General features: G+C 45.6%; 1 protein-coding gene across 7 annotated transcripts in view; it reads right to left on the bottom strand.

Moving 5' to 3' along the window:
- Positions 1-19,827, bottom strand: part of ADORA2A (adenosine A2a receptor) — a 31,957-nt gene that overhangs the window by 8,009 nt on the left and 4,121 nt on the right. For 4 of the 7 annotated variants that reach the window (XM_040577679.1, XM_040577675.1, XM_040577678.1 and 1 more), the window contains one exon: positions 4,945-5,831. In XM_040577679.1, the coding sequence (XP_040433613.1) occupies positions 4,945-5,294 (350 nt within the window). In that variant the 5' untranslated portion in view covers positions 5,295-5,831. Of the gene's footprint in view, positions 1-2,361; positions 2,774-4,944; positions 5,832-7,694; positions 8,223-12,775; positions 19,823-19,827 lie in introns of those variants that run through there. The other 3 variants (XM_040577677.1, XM_040577676.1, XM_040577680.1) reach the window with 3 other exon arrangements.

The following is a 19,827-nucleotide window of genomic DNA, read 5'->3' as shown; positions in this document are numbered from 1 at the left end:
AACAACCCCCCCTGCCCCCCCCCGCCCAGCTTCTCCCTCTCTCTTACCCTCTGGGGATTCCCATGCAACAAACTTTACAGAGCTTAGGAACAGCACTTAACCCAAGCAGCCTGCTGCTTTCCAGCTGCGGTGTGTCACGCTGACAGAAGGAACTCTCAGCCCATCAGTGCATTTCCATAACGCCTTGCTCAGTATCTCCAGGAGTTAAGAGTGAAAGCTCACAGCATCTAGTGACAGTGTGTGGCACTATGCTGGACAGGAACCCACTGAGGAGTGTCCCTTCACTTGGGAGAGCTTCATTTCTAGGACCTGTACTAGACACTGCCGACTGACCTGGCTGAGGTTGGGTTACTGCTGGACGGACTTTCCTGGCTGCCTTCTGTCTGCTCACTCAGAGAGCTCCCCAGGCTGGCATTGAGGAGTTTGTGTTCTTGGTTAGATGTCTGCCCAGGCTCACAGCAGCCAGGTCAAAGCTGCTGTCTGTACTCCCAGTGCTGCACAGCTCCACATGGTAAGCGCAGGGCTTTCGGGAAGCTTCACATATAGTGTGGCACCCCTATGGAGGGGGTGCAGCCTGTCAAAAGGAGCTGCTCACACCTATAGCCCATGTTCTGCATAACTGGTGAGCGGCTTTGTAGCATGTCTGATGTGTCCAGACAGCACTGGACTGTCTGTGCACGAGCACTTCTTGCGCTTCATGGTTTTTAACAAATCATTATGAACGCTGTTCACTGGGCACATCCCCCCAGTGCCCCACGCAGCTGCAGTCACAGGGGACAAACAGGAGGAGGATATTCTGTCCCTACTACATGTATCTGGAAATGAGATGCTGACAGTCGCAGATCAACTAGGAAACCTTGAGCAAGAAACCAAACCCAGACCTTCTCACGCACCAGCTAAACAACTCTTTCCCACGACTCTCAGTCAAGAAGCTTCCTCCCATTATCAGGTGTAACTGATACTGGTGCATGACTACACTGGGGGGACAGGCTAGGGGGGGGTCCCACAGACAGGCCCGGGGCTCCCAGCAGCAGCAGGCAGGCACTGTGCTGTTGCTCACAGCACAACCAGCTCCCAGACTAAAACCTTGGCAGCAGTAAGATCCACTCGAAGCCACAAACAAATAACACTGCTTTCAAAGCCATGTCCATGGTTGCTCAAAGGAAGAAGTGAATTATTCTTTCATATTAGGCTGGATCTGGCCAAAATCTGCTTGACAAGATATGAGCACATGTAGGAAATGCTTGGTGGAAGGTCAAAAGGCTTATGGTGAGCAGGGAAATACAGAAGTCCAGTGGCACTCAAAGCAGCAATGAAACATTAAGTCACCAATTCACCGAATCAGATGCTCAGATAGGCCCATTTGAGAAAGCAACCCCTGAGAATTAAAGGAACTGCTGAAACAGACTGTTCTCAGTACAAAGGTCCCTTCTGAGTCCTAGACTTTGAGGCTTTTTATCCATCTCTCCAGTTCTTCCCACCCGACTTAGAGAAGGCAATTCTTCACGTCCAGCTCCCTTAGCCCCTGGGAGAAAAGCAACCTGTCACCCCACTGCCAACCCAGGGCTGCAATTTCAGTCCCCAATACATGGGATAAATCTGACCCAATGCTCCAAGTGTCAGCACCTTAACAATGCTTTCCCAGACAAGCATCCCAGAGTCATCTCTGAAGTACCTTCCAACAGAGGAAAAGCTCTCCACGTCAGCAAGTTACTGTAGCTGGCACCAAGCAGCAAGCGCATGGATTTATGCCTCAGGTGAGCACCTGAAGCCAGCACACAGAGCAAAAGCAGCAACCTAAGAAAACTTTTCCATTTGGCTGCAGGAAGAACGACTCCTCTCTTTCCAGTGCATCAGAGCTACCTGTCCTTCACCACGGGAGTATCTGCACCGCAAGTGCATGCACGAGAGCACGTGGCTGGGCACAGTGCCCTCGCAGCATTTCCTGGCACCAAAGAGCCTGGAAAGTGGCAATTGTTCTCAGCCTGTGACTTCATCCTGGAGCTCCGACTCACAGCCAGTTTTGTTCAGAACACCCAGGGGTTTTATATCAGCGACTGCAGATTTTCAGGTACCTGCCATGTTAGGGAGACACTTTGTATTTAATCCTACACCGAACAATGGCTCGGACTCACTTCCTTGGGAGCGCTTTATTGTCACTTTCAGAGTTCTACACTTGTATTAAACCTGGCAGCATTCTGCAAAGCATTTGAGAACTTTCAGAAAGTTTTTCAAATTCTGCACAACGTTTTAATTATTTGAAAGGCAGAACCCATAAGACATTCACTAAATAGTGTTTTTGGGTTTTTTTTTGTATGTTTACATTTTTAGCTATGCATTTTTACCTTTCCTCTCTGCAATTTTTTGGGAAAGGTTCATTTTATCCACAGAAAAATCATTCCAAACATAACAACAGTTATTTACTGAGGTATCCAACACTAAGCAGAATCAGAAATCCCACTCTTGTTTCCTTAATACTTACAGTTTATTTGTGTGGGAATTGGTATCCACTGAGACGTGGTTATCTTTCTTAGGACAAATCAGATATGAAACAGTTAAAGAAGAAAAAAATAGGTTTGGCCCTTTTTCGTTTCTCTAGAATACGCAAAGGAAGTCTGTCTATTTCTAAGAGCATTTATCGAATGAATATTGGGAATGCCTCTTGTTACCTTTTCTGTCCTCTGTAAAGAGAGAAGTATTCCCAGACATTAAAGGATGGGGCAAAAGCATTGCATCCTTAGTGGCAGAATTTTCCTTCCAATCATTTGACGCACTTTTGAGACAATCAGGTGTTAGAAAAAGAAAAAAAAAAGAAGAGGATGTGAGCAGTCTGAATCATACCACATTTCCCTCTTCAGCTAATCAGCTTTCACTTTCTCAGCATGTCAGAACCTATAAATCTAGCGTTCGTTCATCCATAAATTCTTCTGACGAAAACGGAATTGACAACTTATTCGTTCCTACTGTAAAAGGACAAACCAGTATGGGACAAAGAGGGGGAGGAACCCATGGATCTACCTGTCGGTTTCTGCATCCAATAAACTCCATGATTTCTGGGGTGGAAAAGGGTGTGTTCTGTTTTTTCAAAAACAAAATAGTGAAACAGGTACACTGCCCAGCACTGGTGCAGTCATATTTTACTAAAAGACTCTACTGTGTCTATTCCAGGAAATTAAACTGCAAAGACAATATAATTAGAATAGTACCAAAAACGGGCAGAAATCCAGATTTTTAAAATCCTTTTCCTGGCAAGTCATCCTCTTAACAATACGAATGCTTAAACCATCAGCAAAAGTTTTCAGAGTTAACTTCTGAGAGATGAATTAAAGACATCAGACCTTTTCAAAATTATTTCAGACGCAAGCTACTAAAGGCTTCTCTACACATGCTTCTTTGTACTATTTATCAGTGGTGTATGAACTGAAAATGTCTATCTGTAGAAACGCAAAAAAGTGGAGACAGTCCAATTTATAGGTATATTGATAGAGCTTTCCTCTGCAATGGAATGGAATTGTTATTCCTTACAACTGCCCTAAAGCAGAGGCTGTAACACTTAAAACTGTAAGCTTGGAAGCCAACAATTAACGGTAACGTTAGAGCAGCACGAGCATGCTGGGACAAGCCTTCAGGAAAGACTGTGCTGCACTGGTCCACATGGAAAGGTAATCTCCGCAGCCCTGGGGAAAAGAATGTTTTCTATTTTTGAATGGGAGGTCTGTGTTCATCAACATAAGTGCTGGATGACCAAAATATTCACAGGAGACAAAACCAGACTGGACAGCTTGACACACGTGATTTAAACTTGACAAGAGCAAGGAGATCCAAAACCTCAAACTTGAAAGCATAATAATCAGAAATTTGTTCTGTTTTTGCAGCTACATTTCTTTTTCAGCAGGATAGGAAGCAAGTCTCTCCATTTGTGAGAGCACGCTGCATCCTCCTAAGGATGAGAGAGGAAGGAAGGAGACTCCTGTACACTCTGCCAGCGCTGGCCTCTCCTGGGGCTCTCTCTGCATCTTTCAAGCTTGTTGAACAACTTGCAAGCGTTGTCACAAAGCCTTCAAACCCAACCCACAACACGCAGTGCTGCTCTGCACCCACAGGCAGACGTACCCCATCACAAAGTGCTTCTGGGAGACGGAACTGAGTAGCTGCCCCTCTGCATGCAGCAAGACTTCCCCTTGTCCCACATCAGCCTCCCTGGTTGCACTCCAAGTAGTAGCCAGTCTTATTCAGCTTTCAAGCTCTAGTGTTTAAATGTCCTTCTCTTCCTTTAAACTACAGGGTGGAGAGCACAGAATAACCACCTTCAGGGCTGGAGTGGGGACAAGCTCCTGCCTAGGCCTAACACACACTTTGCTTGCAGATGCAGCTGGAGTTAGTCCAAGTCTTCCTAGCTTCCTCATGGCATGCTGCCTCTCCTCCCTTCACATTTAATGGACCCAAAGGGAAAATCCCCATCCATACCCTCCTACAAGCCTGCTCCACCAGCTGCAGGCAGTCCCCTGGTCTCCCCAGTAGGAAGAAGACAAGCTGACCTCAATCCCCTTTCTGTCCTCACCACGTATTGTTCTAGCTCCACTTTCCCACTGCGATCCTTCTGGTGCTGCTGGCCCTGGCTCAGAGCACAGGTTATTGAGGTTATAGCACGATCCTGTCTAAATATGGAACAGCAGCTCCTAGGCAGCGCCATTGCAAAGCCATGGACACAGGCTATGTGAGATCAGAGAATAGCAGGAAAAAGAAACAACCAGAAAATCCAGCAACCAAGGTAGGCCCCTAGAAACATGGGTTTTGCCCCCCGCCCACCAAATTACAAGGGAAAAAGCAATGCTGCTCATTTAACTTTCCCCTCCTCAGCCCACCTCCAGATCTGCTGCTTTTACTGATGCTTGTTCCTCACCACAATGCCCCCCTCCGCCTCCCAGCCCGTCCCGTGCTTACCTGAGGGGTATGCGGATCGCAATGATTCTGTCGATGGCGATAGCGAGGAGGCTGAAGATAGAGCTCTGAGTCAAGACCAGGACGAAGCAGGCAATGAAGAGGCAGCCATAGAAGAAGGCACAGAAGCCAGTGCTGATGGTGATGGCAAAGGGGATTGCCAGCACTCCCACCGCAATGTCAGCAGCAGCCAGGGACACCACGAAGTAGTTGGTGACGTTCTGCAGGTTGCTATTCAAATAGACTGCCCAGCAGACCAGGATGTTGCCCAGGATGGCCAGCACCGCAATGACCAGTTCCAGGATGATGTAAGCTATGTCTGAGAGGAAGTCTTCTTTCCCATGTACTAGCATGGTGAGAGTGACCAGGCCAAAGTGAGAACGTGCCAGAAAAGCTCAGCGTTCATATCTGCAGAGCACTGAACAGCCAAGACACCTCAAAGCTGTCCAGGGTCTGAGGAGCACTCAGCTGCCAGCCAGCGAGGGAGGCTCACCCTCACACCTTTCTCCACATGGCTGCTGAAGATCTTGGCAGGAGCAGGTGTAAAGAGAAGAAAACAGGGCCTGCCAACTCCAGCCAAGTAGATTAACCAGATGTAGAGTAATTCAAACTCCAGCAGATGAATGTACAGGAGAATACCTCATGTAGACAAACACTGCTTCCCAGGCCACAAAGTCTGGCAGGCAACACGACACAGCAAGTGTGCTGGATGGCAGCGTCACATCGGCTGGGAGTTTTTGCTTCCTGTTGACAATCACGCTGCTAGTCATGGCTTCCTGTCATACCCACCTACCAGCAACATCCTCTGGTTCTCTTTTCCCTTCTTCTGCCCAGGACTTGGGAAACGTTCTCTTCAGCTGAAGCAAACATTCGACTTCTTCTGTAGTTTCCTTTAAAAAATAATAACAACAATAAACAAACAAAAACCACATACGCTAAGTAATCAGCTCCACGGCGGAGATGGAAAAAGCAAAATCTCATTAAAGTGGCACATTAAATTGATAACGGATATTAAACAGACCTAGAAGAATACATCATTGACAAAAGTCTCACATTTTGTCTATCCTGAAAGCTGCAGGGCCAGGCCCAAGGTTCAGGAAGGCAGTATTTCACAGTGGTGATGAGAAACAAGGGATGTTTTGTTTTCGAGGCTACCAACTGAGCTGGCACTTCAGCAGCTGCTCACTAGTCTGCCCTGAAACATGAGAGCCCCATTAATTATGCCCTGGCAAGCGCCGTGGCTGCACGGAGGAAAGGTGGAGGAGCCTTTGTACATACACCTGTCTCCCTCCGGTCCCAAACCCAGGACGCGGGCCATCACGTGCTGCCCACCCTCATGTACATTGCCACAAAGGCGTGCTGCACAAATATGCTGCTCTGCGATGACACGAACATTTGTTCATTCACAAGATGACGACACTGCTGGCATGTGTTCACTCTGTTCTCGTACCTGCTTTTTCCTCCGAGTCCACAGATAGTGAAACGCAATCAGCAGCAGGGAAAATAAATAGTTCAAGGCACCCCAGAGAGTGCTTATCAGTACTCTCCCACTGAGAACGGACACCCTCTACAATGGTCTCTTTAGGTTCCTCTCCTGCAACACCACCTTTTTGCTCACATAAATACTTACCCTACAGGCAACCATTTTATTTGCTATGCCTGCATTATACACAGTGTTTTTTTTGCATCCACACATTCTGATACACTTTATAGATAAGGTCAGCTTGATTCTTCGACTACAACCAGCCAGAAACACACCCAAGACGTACCCTTACCAGAAACACACACACAGGCACAATGCCACCAGCATCTCCTGGAGTACACGTTCACGTTCCTGCATCATACAAACAAACCTGGACTAAACGTGGTGCTGTCTGCAGGGAAATCCAATCCCTACAGCTGCCATTTCACAAGAAGATACACATCGTCTACATGTGCATGTGCCTCATCTGCACACTGATCTTGTGGGTCACCTCGCATCTCTGCTTTCAGACATGGGTGCGTTTCACCCCAGTTTCAGGTAAAAATATAGCAAGAGAATACAGTGCCCTAAGCTTCGTTACACAGTCAACAAGAGAATTGTTTGCTGTCTTATCCTGTCATTCCAGAGCAGGTTTTAAACCTCGTTTAGCAGACTTTAGTAGAAATATTTTCTCACTAATTTAAGAGAACAGCAACTTGAAACATCAGAGTTGGGAGAGAGAGACATAGCGCTAACTGAAAAATGACTAACTCAGTTTCAGAAGCAACATGCGCCTCCAAACCGAGAGCTTTTTGGTACCTCATCCGCAGGTGACCTGCTGTGGTCTAACCCAGCAGAGTTTCATGCCTTCACAGTTCACTGTTTTGAATTCAGAAACCTAATTTCTCAGGACAAAATAAAAGGGTAAAGACAGCGATAATAAATGAAAATATGATTAGCTTGTGATTCACATCTGATCTCAGGAATATAATCTAATTTTAGACCTTTCATTGATTTAGAGCTCTATTGCTAATGCTGCATTTGAAAGGAAAGTGAATGGCTCTTGGTGGTTTGCAGTGGGATGCATTTCAAAAACCTAGCTTCTCTCCACCTTCAACAATCTTTTGTATGTGTTTTGTTTGGTTTGTGTGGAAGAAATGAACAGATTAGTTTGTGATATAGCTATTAAGAGGGAGATAATGATCATCCACTTAATCTTTTCTAAAGAACAACAACAAAAAAAACAAGTCTCTATATTACCTTTTTATCAAAAACCCTGTTTGTCACTGACCTTCCATAGATTGTTTCTACCTTCTGAAATTCCAGGGATATCAGTGATGTGCTCCTACATCACTTCTGCAGCATCTGATTGTCCATTTCAAATCCCAATAGGTTTGTTTCAAGGCAGCAATAATGAAAACTCTCCAGCCTGACTTCCAGAGAAGGAGATTAGAATTAATATCCGATAGAGACAAAGAAAATTGGGAGGGAAAGAAAAAGGGCAAGATGAAAGCTAAACTACAACACTTTGTGTGTGAGAGCAAGAAAGGGGCTGGTGGGGGAAAAGGCAGGAAAAAGGGGGCAGAAACCAAAAAAACAAACAAGGGAAGCAGTGGGGAAAAACAAGTCCGTAAGAGAAACACCGTGCGTGTCTGTCAGATGGGTGACACGCGGCTGTGCCTGAAGGCTGTAAGTGGTTCGGGTCCCATTTTGTTTAACCTGACTCTTTCAGTGGCTCATCTCAAACGTGTTTTCCAACAGGACATGGAGTGAAGCAGCAAACCTACACTGTAGAGGTCCCCCTCATGCCAATCATTCAGCACAAAGAGGAATCTGAATTACTGACAGCTCTCCATTTAACCTGAAAAAGCATGCTGCTGGCATCTGAAATTTGATGACCGCATCACAAACTGTTCTCTGGCACTGCAGTTTTTAACCTTCTACTTCAGCTGTGTGCTTCATGGTCTGATTTTAACTTTTTAATACAGCTTTGAAGTTGTTTGGTCCCATTTCCCATCCCCCTTCACAAACAGCAGCCTGATGGTTAAGCCCCAGCTCCAGCTATTTATCCTGAGGCAAGCTTTGAGATGTTATGTCCAGAAGAGGACAACATGTCCTTCCACCCCACTCTGCTCCCAGATGGGCTGGAAAACACTTAAGAGTTCTGCAGAGCCAGCACATCTCAGAAGAGAAATGACCAGAGCTGAGCAGGTGTCCCAGCCACAACTGAACAACATTTTGTGTCCGCTTCACTTCAGCGCCAGAGCTTCTGCAGAAGCAACTGCTGTTAGAAGCAGGAATTATTATTATTAGCCACCCAACGCAGCACGTCAGGGGCCTCACTCGCTACTTACAGAAGGTGTCACCACCCACGAGGTTCCCGTATTTGACCCAAACTTCCCTCTCTTGTTTTATTCACCTCTCACAATGTCAGCCTGCTGCAGCTTTTACCCAACGTGATGAGTCTTAAATTGCAGACATTTGCCACTTGCTTTTAAACAAGTACAGGTCCAGTCTTTCTGTGTATACGACTAGAAATTTACTGCACAGCGACAAAATAAAATGCAGACCACCTAGAAAAGAAGACGTATCCAGAGGCAATACAAAATTTATTATAGAATCATCTACTTCATGCAAGACCCGAAGGCTCAGCAACCAGGTCTGACAAGGCAAAATTAATTAACAACTTGCTTTACTCACTGGGGAAGTGTATATTTAACAGCTCAGGCCCTTAAGGGATCAATATGGCAAACCTCCTGAAACTTAAGAAGAATAACCTGTATCACACAACATGCTGGACAGCTACAATTAGTATTTCTTCTCAAGCTCATGTTTTGTTTTGTTAATTGGATTAATTCTTCCTTGATACCTTGGGCTATGTTCCGGCTTTCTCCCCATTATTAAATAAACCTTTCTTGCCACTCACAAACCAGTAAAGCTGTTGCTCTGTTCATTTTTAGTGACTTGGAACACTCTGTTCTCTCCCATATTTCAGCCTCAGTGAAAAACTGCTCCTTGAAAATTCAATAAAGCATCTGAACAGCATGTTCCCATGGAGCAATTCAGCACTGGAGACCAAGCAAGCTTTTGTTTGGCATCTCCAGTTGGCTTTGGACAAAGGTGTTGCCCCTTCACTCTCCTGAGCACCAAAAGATCAAGATCAGCTTTTGGCCACTGCTTGCTTCCAACCACCCACCTCGAACAAACTCCTTCCCAGCACTTGGCCTCTTCAGGCTGAGCTCAGTCACCTCAGCTTTGGCTTCACGCTGGGAAGACGACGCACCCTCCACACCACATGCCAGACAGACACACGTGACATGTCTGTGACACTTCCGTTTGACAGCTATTCTTACATATTAGCAAAATCTCCTGGGGTACAACAGCCCACAGGGCACTCAAGACATCTATGGGCATGTAGGTGACAGGCTGCAGTGCCCCCAGCCTTCAGAAAGGATTGGTTTCTCCTCGTCTGCTTCAGGATGGGGCTAGCAAGGCAGCAGCACAGCAGGCAGCTCAGGAGGCCATGAGGGAAGTCTTCACCAAGCCCCATTCCACAGATCACAATCTACATCTCCTCCTGACAACATGACCCTTCCCAGGTACCAGCCACATACAGATTACCTAACTCCCTCAGGGAAAATCCTTGCATTCACACATGGCTGCAGGCAGTAAAGTAGTGCTGCTCCCTCATTTGTTTCCTACTTTCTAAGGCCTGGAGGGGGAGATGCTTGTCAGTTTTTATGCTCTCAAAGCCCTTCAGCTCAAAGAGGATCTCGCTATCTTTTAAATCCAAGTTTTCAAGAAAACTTGTCTCTCCCCATTTCTTCGGAGGATCAAGCCACAATAAACAAGTCCATGTGCACACAGACACTACACAAAATGCTCACTGTAAACATAGTGAAAATAGCTGTCCTTTAGGGGAGAATGATGTGAATGGCTGCAACAGCACTTTCCAGCATTGCCCACTGATTTGCTTTCTGAAGTTTGGTATTTTCTAGTTCAGAGAAGCTTCCCCATATCCCTACCTGGTCGCATGAGCCCAGTGTGCTGGGAGCTGTTGGAGAGCAGCCTTGCTGCTTCCCTGCCCTGCTGAAGGATGGAGGGACATGACGGTGTGTGACAGGAAAGAGGGCAGGATGGAGGCATCACCCTTCTAACCATGACGCAATTTTTCTGGTTTCCCTATTCGCTTTATTATTGGCTGCTGGCTACACGACCTTTAGGTCATCTGCTTCCAGTAATAGGAGGAAATTAAATATTAATAATAGACTATTTCCCTCTAGACTGTTCTTTGTTAACAAAGAATACAAGTGAAACAAAGCAGGCAAAATTATCATCGCTCCATGCTCTTGGTTTTCAGGTACCTGGAGCACTTGCAGTTTCCCTCAGGCTTCCCTGGAGTTAGAGCCACCCAATGTCCTGGCACACCTGCCTGAGGGACACCCACACAACGGCAGATCATGGCAACAACCAAAAATCCTTGTTCTATCCCTTAGTCTTACCCTTGCTGAACATCATTTCAGACTTCACCCAAAATATTCCAAGTCACTAATGCTCTGAGGAAAAATGCAGGGCCAAGTACCTTTTGAAGTGCAGAGCTTGTCTTCCTTTGGGGAGTGAAGTCTTCCTCTGATGTAAACCCTACAATAGGGCAACGGAACAGCTTTGCAAATTCTCCAGAAATACTGGACAAAATGAAGGCTTCAGCTTTGCTGAACTCAGTCTGATCCCATCTTACAGGAAAACAGCAGCCCTCCAAGACTTAGAACTTGCACTTCACATACTTGTGAAAGGCAAAAGAAATGGCTTTTCAGATCTGTACTGCCCCAGATGGGGAAGAGAGACATTTCTCCTTATGGTTCCACCTCTGTTGCAGTTCAGGCCCAAAAGGGAGTCTATACTCACACCAAGAACAAGCACAGTGAATTTGGGTGCAACGTTTTTATCAACGAGGGGATTACTGGATACACCCATGCTACTGCACCTGTGACAGCAACAAACCTCATAAGCAATCATACCCCTGAAGCCTGTCCTGTGTCTCTCCTCTTCCTGTTTATTGCCAATATAAAGTCACGGAACAAAATAGCTCAGAAAGAGAAACCCCACTGGACAACGAGCAAAGGTCATAACACCGATGAGCTGGCTAACAGAAATGGCTAATCTGAAACCAACATTTCAGCTTCGCCTCCTGCCCTCCAAGTGCTAGGAGTGGATTAATTTTTATTGCAGTAGCGGAAGAGAAGACTGGAGCAGAACACATTTGACCATTATTTTTTCCTAAGTGGATGTTATAAATGTTTAAAAGCAAGCAGGGAAAAAAAAACTCACAGTAATTATTCCCATTCTAATGGTCACAAAAAGCCAGGGAGGGCAAAACTAAGTAAGGCTGAATGACCAGCAGTTAAATAAGCCAGATCAAACAAACAAACAAACGGCAAAAGACTCTCCTGTGTCCACTAGAATAAAGCCTTACTGGGCAGCAGGCATCATGACTTCCCACCAAAAGGCACAGAAACATGCTTGATTTTTGAGCAAACCACTTGCATCCAGGATTGGTGATACTAATTTACCTACAGTGGCATTTCAAAAAAAATAGCATTCAAGTAAACTTTCATAAAACTGACGTGTAAAAAAGCATAATTAAAACAACCAACCTTGGCCAGAAAAAAGTTACTACTGCCAATATCATCCACAATGTCTCTGAGGATCCATTTTTCTTTTCCTGTGTGAGGAAAGAACTCAAAAGCAAATTTTGCCTCCCCACAGCCCCACCAAAACCAGCTGTGTTCACACACAAGGAGCATTTCCTTCAAGAACAAAATAAGAGAAATGAGGAAACAGGATTTCAAGAAGAGGTGACCCACTGAGGAATACAGACTAGGGAGGAATTTGCTCCAAAAATATTTGTCATATTGCTAATGCATCCATTCTGGTATACTTTAAAATAATTCAGTGGACTTCTCTCCAGATGTGACTTCATCTCTCATTTTTATATGAAGTTTCCAGACAGGCAGTTCCAAATTAGGTACATCTGTTGATTTTCCTGTATTTTTATCCAGTTCCCAAAACCTATTTGCCTTCTCTAACGACAGGCTTGCTCCCCGCCAGGCCTCACGAGCCCCCCTTGCTCCCTGTGAGCTCTGTCCCTGTGCAGGTTGCAAGCGGCGTTTGCCCAGGCTCTGCCCCTAAACCCCACCGCAGTGCAGGGACTGCTGCTGTACCAGGTCAGCCAACATCCTGTCTTCCACCCTAGAAGGAATAAAGCTCTTTCCATCTCCCCTTTATGTGGCTGAAAACAACTCCCCAGCTGTCCTTCCCTATCCCAATAAAGGCACCGCACACTATGAACGGAGATGAGCAAAACCTACCTACCTCTGAGCCAAGCAAAGCTCTCTCATCTGTGGCTCATTCACTGACCCCTCGGAGCAAGGGTTATAGCTGAGGACCCACCAGGAAGCTCCGTTCCCACCCAGGTGGTTTGACTCATCTACCCAGAGCACAAAAAGCAGCCCAGCCTCCATTCGGTTGCTCACACAGCCCATCACATCCTTCCTCCCAGCTCACCCCCTTCTCTTATCGTTTTGAGCCGTGACACAGCGGCAGCACTCGGCCCGTGCCCCGCAGAAACAGCCGAAGTGGGTGCCCGAGCAGCCCCGGAGCTCCCCCATCCCCACTGACCACTTCTGCTACATGGGCTGCTCGCTGCTGGCTCCATCACAGGGATCACACGTGCAATCCTCGTGCCCTGCAACACTGGCTGGGTTTTGGCTGACACAGGCTCCCTGCTTCCTCCCGTGCCCTGGACCCTCGCACACCCGGGCTGTGCACCAGCATGCTTCACCCCGCTCGTTTCACCTCAGCTCATCAATCAGCTACCACTGAAAAAGCATTTAAACTGATGAGGCCGGTGTTGTGTTCATCCCAAAAACCAGACAAATGACAAATTTTCTGCCTGCTTAGTTTGTTTCCAGCAACTTTCCCTCTTCCTTTTTTTCTCCCTCCTTTTTAAGGTGCTTACCCTGCCTCGCTAATCCCCGTTTGCTCTGTGTCACACCTCCCCACCCCCTTAGTGTTTCTGCCTCATGGTCTCAAAGCTATTCAAGACTTTTTAGGGCTCTGCCATCCTCTGTTGGTAAGGAGGAGTTGATGCTCTGACGACGTCTCAAGGCCACGTCTCAAGGCCCTTGTCCCTCCCTCTTCTGTTTGCTATGACTTGCACCACACTTCTGTCACTCTTGCAAAATGACTTGCATTTTCACTATCAGTCAGCCCCAGCAATACAACAAGCCCTTCTAGAGGTACTCCTCAAAGCAAGCTGTTTTTTTTTTCCCCTCAAGTCCTTGATTATAATCCGATTTACGAAGAACTCTCCAGTGTTGCTGCTCATTGATCCCAAAGTCTCAGCGTTTAGCTGATGCTCTGAGGACCCTGACGAAGTCCTTCCTTCATTTCCTAAGTCCTTGTGCTGTGGTAAAAACACATCCGCTGGCAAGTAACAGCCTGCTGCTTCTGCTTGCTTCCTCCTCCGACTGCTCGGGCCAGAGACACCCAGTTCTGGTGGAGAGAGCATACGCTGCTATGCAAAATGACATTTCTACAATTTCTTTCCTTCTACATCAAACCATAGCACTGGAGAACCAGTAGCCATTCATAAATCACTTTATAAAACATTTTACTGGACTGAGCAGCTTGGTAGCTGCTTATGAGTTAGCATGCTTGTCTACAGGAAGCAGAAAGACAACCAGCAGCAAGCAGCCCATTACAATACAAACAGCTCTACTGCACTTGAGAAGTGGTCCCTCTCTTCTATGAGAACAGAAGGTATTTTACAGTTTCTGCATAACAAGAGACGATAAAAAGCACCAGCTGTAAAGGAACCTACAACCACCATCACAAACAGCTGAACCAGGATAGACAAAAAAAGGAACGGCAGCATTTGACTTCAAATACAAAAGATGTGAGTCAAGCTGAGATGGAAGCCAGGGAGGCACCCAGAGCATACATCCCCAGACTTTTAGTCTCCTGAGAGGACTGTGTCCACCTCTTGCTCGCTGAAATCACACAGCTTAGCTGCATGGTGGCTACACGGAGTAAAAGGAAGATCTCCCTTCAAGAGAGGGGTAAGCAAAACAACAAAAACCATCAATGAGTCCTCTTTCCAGTCTTCAGTCCACAAACACAGCTTCTTACCTTCTTGTATCCTGAAGAGCTGGCACCACACAGATGTACCAGAAAAAAAGAATCCCCCTGAATCTTCTAGGTCTACCCATGTTACAACCCTTAATGCATCATAATGCTCAAGCAGAGTTTGGATCAGCATTTAAGCAAGCTGACAAAGTCAGGTGCCTCAGTTTTAACAGATGCAGCTAAAGAGGCCTGATTTCTGAGAGGGGAGCACTTTTTGGAATCAGGGTATTTTAAAGAACCCCTGACCAGGCAACCCTTAGCACAGATCAGTTTTGCCCAAAACCAAAGCTGTAGAACACTTAACTTTTAAAAAGTCAGTGTGCTTCCCTGCACATGCTCCAGGAACTATAATGGTGCTGGTGCCTGCCCAAGACAGTCTGATGTTATTTTCCACCGTCCCATTGAACCTGGGCACTGATCTGTGGATTGGACGTATGTGGAAACTGTAATTATTCAAATCAATTTCAATCACGTGTCTCTCTTCTGAAGATTGTACTAAACAACCACATACTTAGCTGTCTTTTATCCTGGGAAATGTTTCCTATGGAAAATGCCAGCCTGTGCCCAAGTATACAGATCTAATACTGAAACCAAAGCTGTTATCAACACAGAATACGATACTTAACGGCCTACTTCCCTTAACTCCTTAACCTTAACAACTGATTCATACCAGGATCTGGCAATCCTATTCTGGGGAAACCTCAGCAACCGAAATGACGGGTCAGTGTGTAGAGGACTTTGTTGGTGCGAGAAGGGAGATGTGGATAACAGGGCAACATAACAGAACGGACAAGGAGAACAGAAACACTCAGGCTCCCCTCATAAGAAAAAAAAGAAAGAGATAAGAAGCGAGAGGAGGCTTTGTAAAACCAAGCCAAAATAACCCCAAAGAAGCAAGAGCAGGAGAAGAATGGCAGACACATTGAGATCTGAATACTAAACAAGGAAAGAAACTACTTCTAACAGGGAAAATAGTGCAAACTTCACACCCACAAAAAGATGCATTAAAAGCGCAAAATGAGACCAAATTACACTTCCCTGTGTTCAACAGCATTACTCACTCAGATGCACAAGGACTCTGGTGCAGAGAGATATGCAGACATGACCCCCAGCTGGTGCTGGCTCGGGCTCAGCTGAGTGAACGATCCCTCTCCTGCCCTCCTTGACAAGCTGCTGAACAAGGAGCCACAAGTGTCCCTGTGACAGGAGGCAGAGAGCACTGTATCTCAGCTGGCTGGCAGATAAAAGAGCCCCAATCTGCAAGTACCGGAGGCCTCCTGAGAATGGCTGAGTGCCTTCCACCCTGGATCTGAGTGTAATCACAAATGCTAATCGACGTAAAGACAGGAGCCCAGCATGTCATTCGTCACGTCTCCAAAGCTGCAGGAAAACCCCCCTTTCCTCTCCTTGAAGCAGCAAGGGACAGGAAGATTCCCTCATCCTCTGTACAAGTGAGCCTTTCCCTCCCCCTGTCCCTGGCTCAAACCATCTCTGCAAGTTTCACCCCCCACTAACTTCTCCATTGTCTCAGATGCATTGTTTGGAAATGTTCCCTAAAAATGCCATGGAAAGTATTCAGTATTCCTGTTTTTAGGTCTTTCCACATCCCCATGTAACACCTGGCCTTTATCTTGTTACCTGTCAGATAGTGATAAGCCTGCTGCATGCAACCTCTGACCTATCATCTAAGATAAACATGATCCATCTTGTAGCTGTCATTTCTTTTCAAATCCTGCCTTCCACTGCAGTAGTTGTAGCAAATTACTTATTTTATTTGGGCTTGAAATCGGTAACATTTCAAAACATATAGAGATAGATAAAAATAAAAATAACACTAGCTATAGCCTCAAAACAAAATTTCAAGCCTGACCTTCCTGGCACTGGATTTACTGCTGCTTTGAGAGCAAGGAGGTTCCAGTACTCCTGCTCTTGTATATCTTTTGTGATGGCATTTGCATATAATTTCTGTAAGATTCGTTGTATTTTATTCTACCTTTTTTTTTTTCTTTCTTAATTAGTCAACTAATAGGCCCAATGATGGAAAAGCAACCGTTCTCCAGAGCAAGTCAAAATAAAGTGACGGGGTTTGAGCTGATTGCTTAAATGTAAGTGGATAGGGACATCTAAAGAGCTCCAAACCATCACCAGAGCCTCTGCCATCGCTTCAGAAAGGTACGTATCTCCCTTCGGTACTGTCCTATTCTCTGCCAGCCCCACTGAGATGCCACACACAGCACTGACGTCTGCTTAAAGCACTGAATTAAACCCCGGGTGTCCTGAACAGGAAGGGACAACGCTTGTGCTCAAACGTGTGCCAAAGCTTTGTTAACACTTTTGCCTAACACCAGCGATCACCCTGAACACAGATGTTTTACAGAAGCCATCTTGATGTGCTTGGCTTTTCTCTGAACTTTCCAAAGCATTCCTTTAGTGGCTCATCAGTTCTTTTCATAAGCTCATCGCTGTGTGTTTATCTGAGCAACTTTATCCTCACTTTGCAGTCGTGCCACCATCCGGAGATGTAGCGCAGCCTACTTACCCCATCCTTCCCACGCTACTGCCGACCTCCAGCCATACAGACACAAGTTAGCCATGTTTCGTATGGTTTGCTCCTTACACAACTCAGGTGGAGGAGGGAAAGAGATCACACCCTTATGAACCGCCACTTAACAACTACCTGCATTTGCTGAAGGAGTTGTAAATTCTCTTCGCTGGTTCCTCTGTGGTTTGCCCACCATGGACAAATGAGTTACTGCAAAGGAAATTGAAGCTGGACATCAGGGTGTTTCCTGCATTGCAGGAAAGCATGGAGACTCCACCGCAGGTCTTAAGGAGCAGGATGGAGAAATAGCTGTCACAGGAAAGGCACAAGCACAGTTGATCCTGCCTTTGGGCAGAGGCATGGATTAGATGACCTCAAAGCACCTCCTGAGGATATTTTCCATAATTGAGAGTTGTATGCGCCATCTGGCCATTCCGATCTACAGAGGTTTACTTTAGAAAAAAAAGTGCAATACAACCAATAATTATTCCTGACTCAGATGCAACCTTAGTGAGGGGAGAGGCACCTTCTGATTCTACAGAAGAAACTGAAGCCTTCAGAGGTTAAACCACCTTCAGTGCACCTGCCCGGATCCACTTACCCTCCTGAGGCAAAACGCTGCCGGTTCTTTACTCCTAATGGACCAAACCACAATCCAGACGCATTGAGCATCACATTAAGCAACTTTCTCTTCCTTTTTAAAAGGAAAAGAGAGGCAAGGAACCAGTGCTGTTGTGTGCAGGTCGTTTGCCAAGGCTGTTCAGATGCTATTTCCAGATGTCAAACCCGAAGGTGATCCATGATGAAACCAAGCCTTCTGCTCCTAAGTAACAGACCCCTGATGAAAGGGGCTGACTGGCTCTCCACTGATGTGTGAGAACCCTCACTGATTCCTTCAATCACAGCTCAAGATCTCTAGTTTTTTAGCTTAGAGTCCAACAACAAAATAAAAAGAAAAAAAAAAGCTTCAATAGCCCATCTATTTTCAGATGGAAAGCATACAACATGGAAGGACCTAGAGAGTTATTTACCATCCACAGAGGATGAAGAGAATCCAAGAGCTGTTCAAAGTGAAGGACAAACTTTGCAGTACAGCAAGAGAGAGATGCCGATGCCAGCCTTTGGATGAAAAAATACCTCATGCTCGCAGCTGCGCAGAACTCTCAGGCAGAGCTTAGCCACAAAATGCTTCATTCCATTTCACATGCAAAAACATGGGTGGAAACATCAAACCAAAGTGAAGAGCTGAAGCACAGTGAAAACGTTTTGGTCGAAATATCTGTGAAACCTTAAGCATTGTGTATAGACAAGATGACACAATCTACAGCCACCATGCAGAAAGGAAGCGGTGAAGGTAGGGGTTTTCCATCCACACCAGATGGAAAAGCCGCCAGGCTCAAGACCAGAGGGGACATATATGGCCGGCCAGCCCAGATCCTTCAGAGAAACACAACTGAAAGGAAGAGTGAAGATTCACAACAGACCCTCCAAACCTCCTGCTGGACTGAGCTTTTCCCAGTGGTTCTTAAGAGGGCTTAACCACATGGCTCAACATCAAATCCACTATTGAAGATTAAACAAAAAGATGAATAGCTTTCAAAAGTTGATTACATTCAAATGCAATAGTGCCAGCAGCCCTTATGGAAACATCCTATTAAAATATCAGCAGAAATAGAAATGCAAATACAGGAGACCTGGTGGGAGGTTTTTGAACCCACTGTCAGAAGGACAGAGGCTAAAAACATCATTACTGGGCTGACATCCCCTGATCTGGCACGGGATCATGCTGATTCCAGTTTTTTAGGTATAAAAATATGTACGGAAAGAGAGACAGATTATGTACGTGTGTAAATTGCAGACTTGTCCCAGGAACTGCACTAAAGAGGAGTCTGCTTGCCTTTTTTTTTGTGTACCCTGAAATAGGTCATTTTTATTTTATATATACACATACATGTTTGCAGTGTGTACCCATGTGTTTCCCCTACAAATTCAGAGGTTCATAGCTTTCCTAGAATTTAATCCATTTGCCACATTAGACAGGATTTCGTTTTCATACTATTTGTGATTACAATTACATTTATATTGATTTTTTAAAATGGAAATTCAAAATACGATATTTTTTCCACAGGTCTAATTCAATTTAAATATTTCTCATATGCCTGTTGGTTGTTATCTTTTTGGCAATATGCCTGGGGGGGTGTCCCTCTGTAACAGCAGGAGCTGGCCATGCTTTCTCTCATGCAGAAGAATGGATTTATCAATTACTACAGTTCTTGTGTTACACAGGTCTGAGACTTGCCAGCCAGATAAGAAACCTGAAAACAAATACATCCAAAGATAGAGTTATCTAATAGTTGACCATCTGCTTAGGAAAATAATTTTAAGTAGTTAAGGCAATTCTATTAACTAGTATTTGCCAAATGAGTCATGTTGCTTAAGTTAACCCTTCCTTTCTCCTCTGTGACCCCTCTGCCCAAAACAGTTTGGGAGAGGGTGCTCGGCCACCTTTACTATTTTTAAGCTAGCAACAAAGCCAGCAGTACATCTGCACTCAAAATCTACCCAAGCTCATACCACACCAGTACATAAAAGAGCATTAAGGCAACCGAGGAGCTTCTGGACAACTCTTACACCACACACTCAAAACGGAGAAAGATCTCCTCCCAGGAACGTCCCTGCAAAGGCACCGCACACC

The sequence above is a fragment of the Cygnus olor genome, chromosome 17 (assembly GCF_009769625.2).
Source record: "Cygnus olor isolate bCygOlo1 chromosome 17, bCygOlo1.pri.v2, whole genome shotgun sequence".
NCBI classification, from domain to species: domain Eukaryota; kingdom Metazoa; phylum Chordata; class Aves; order Anseriformes; family Anatidae; genus Cygnus; species Cygnus olor.
Note: the sequence above shows the minus strand (reverse complement) of the source record. Positions and strands in the feature narration are given on the sequence as shown.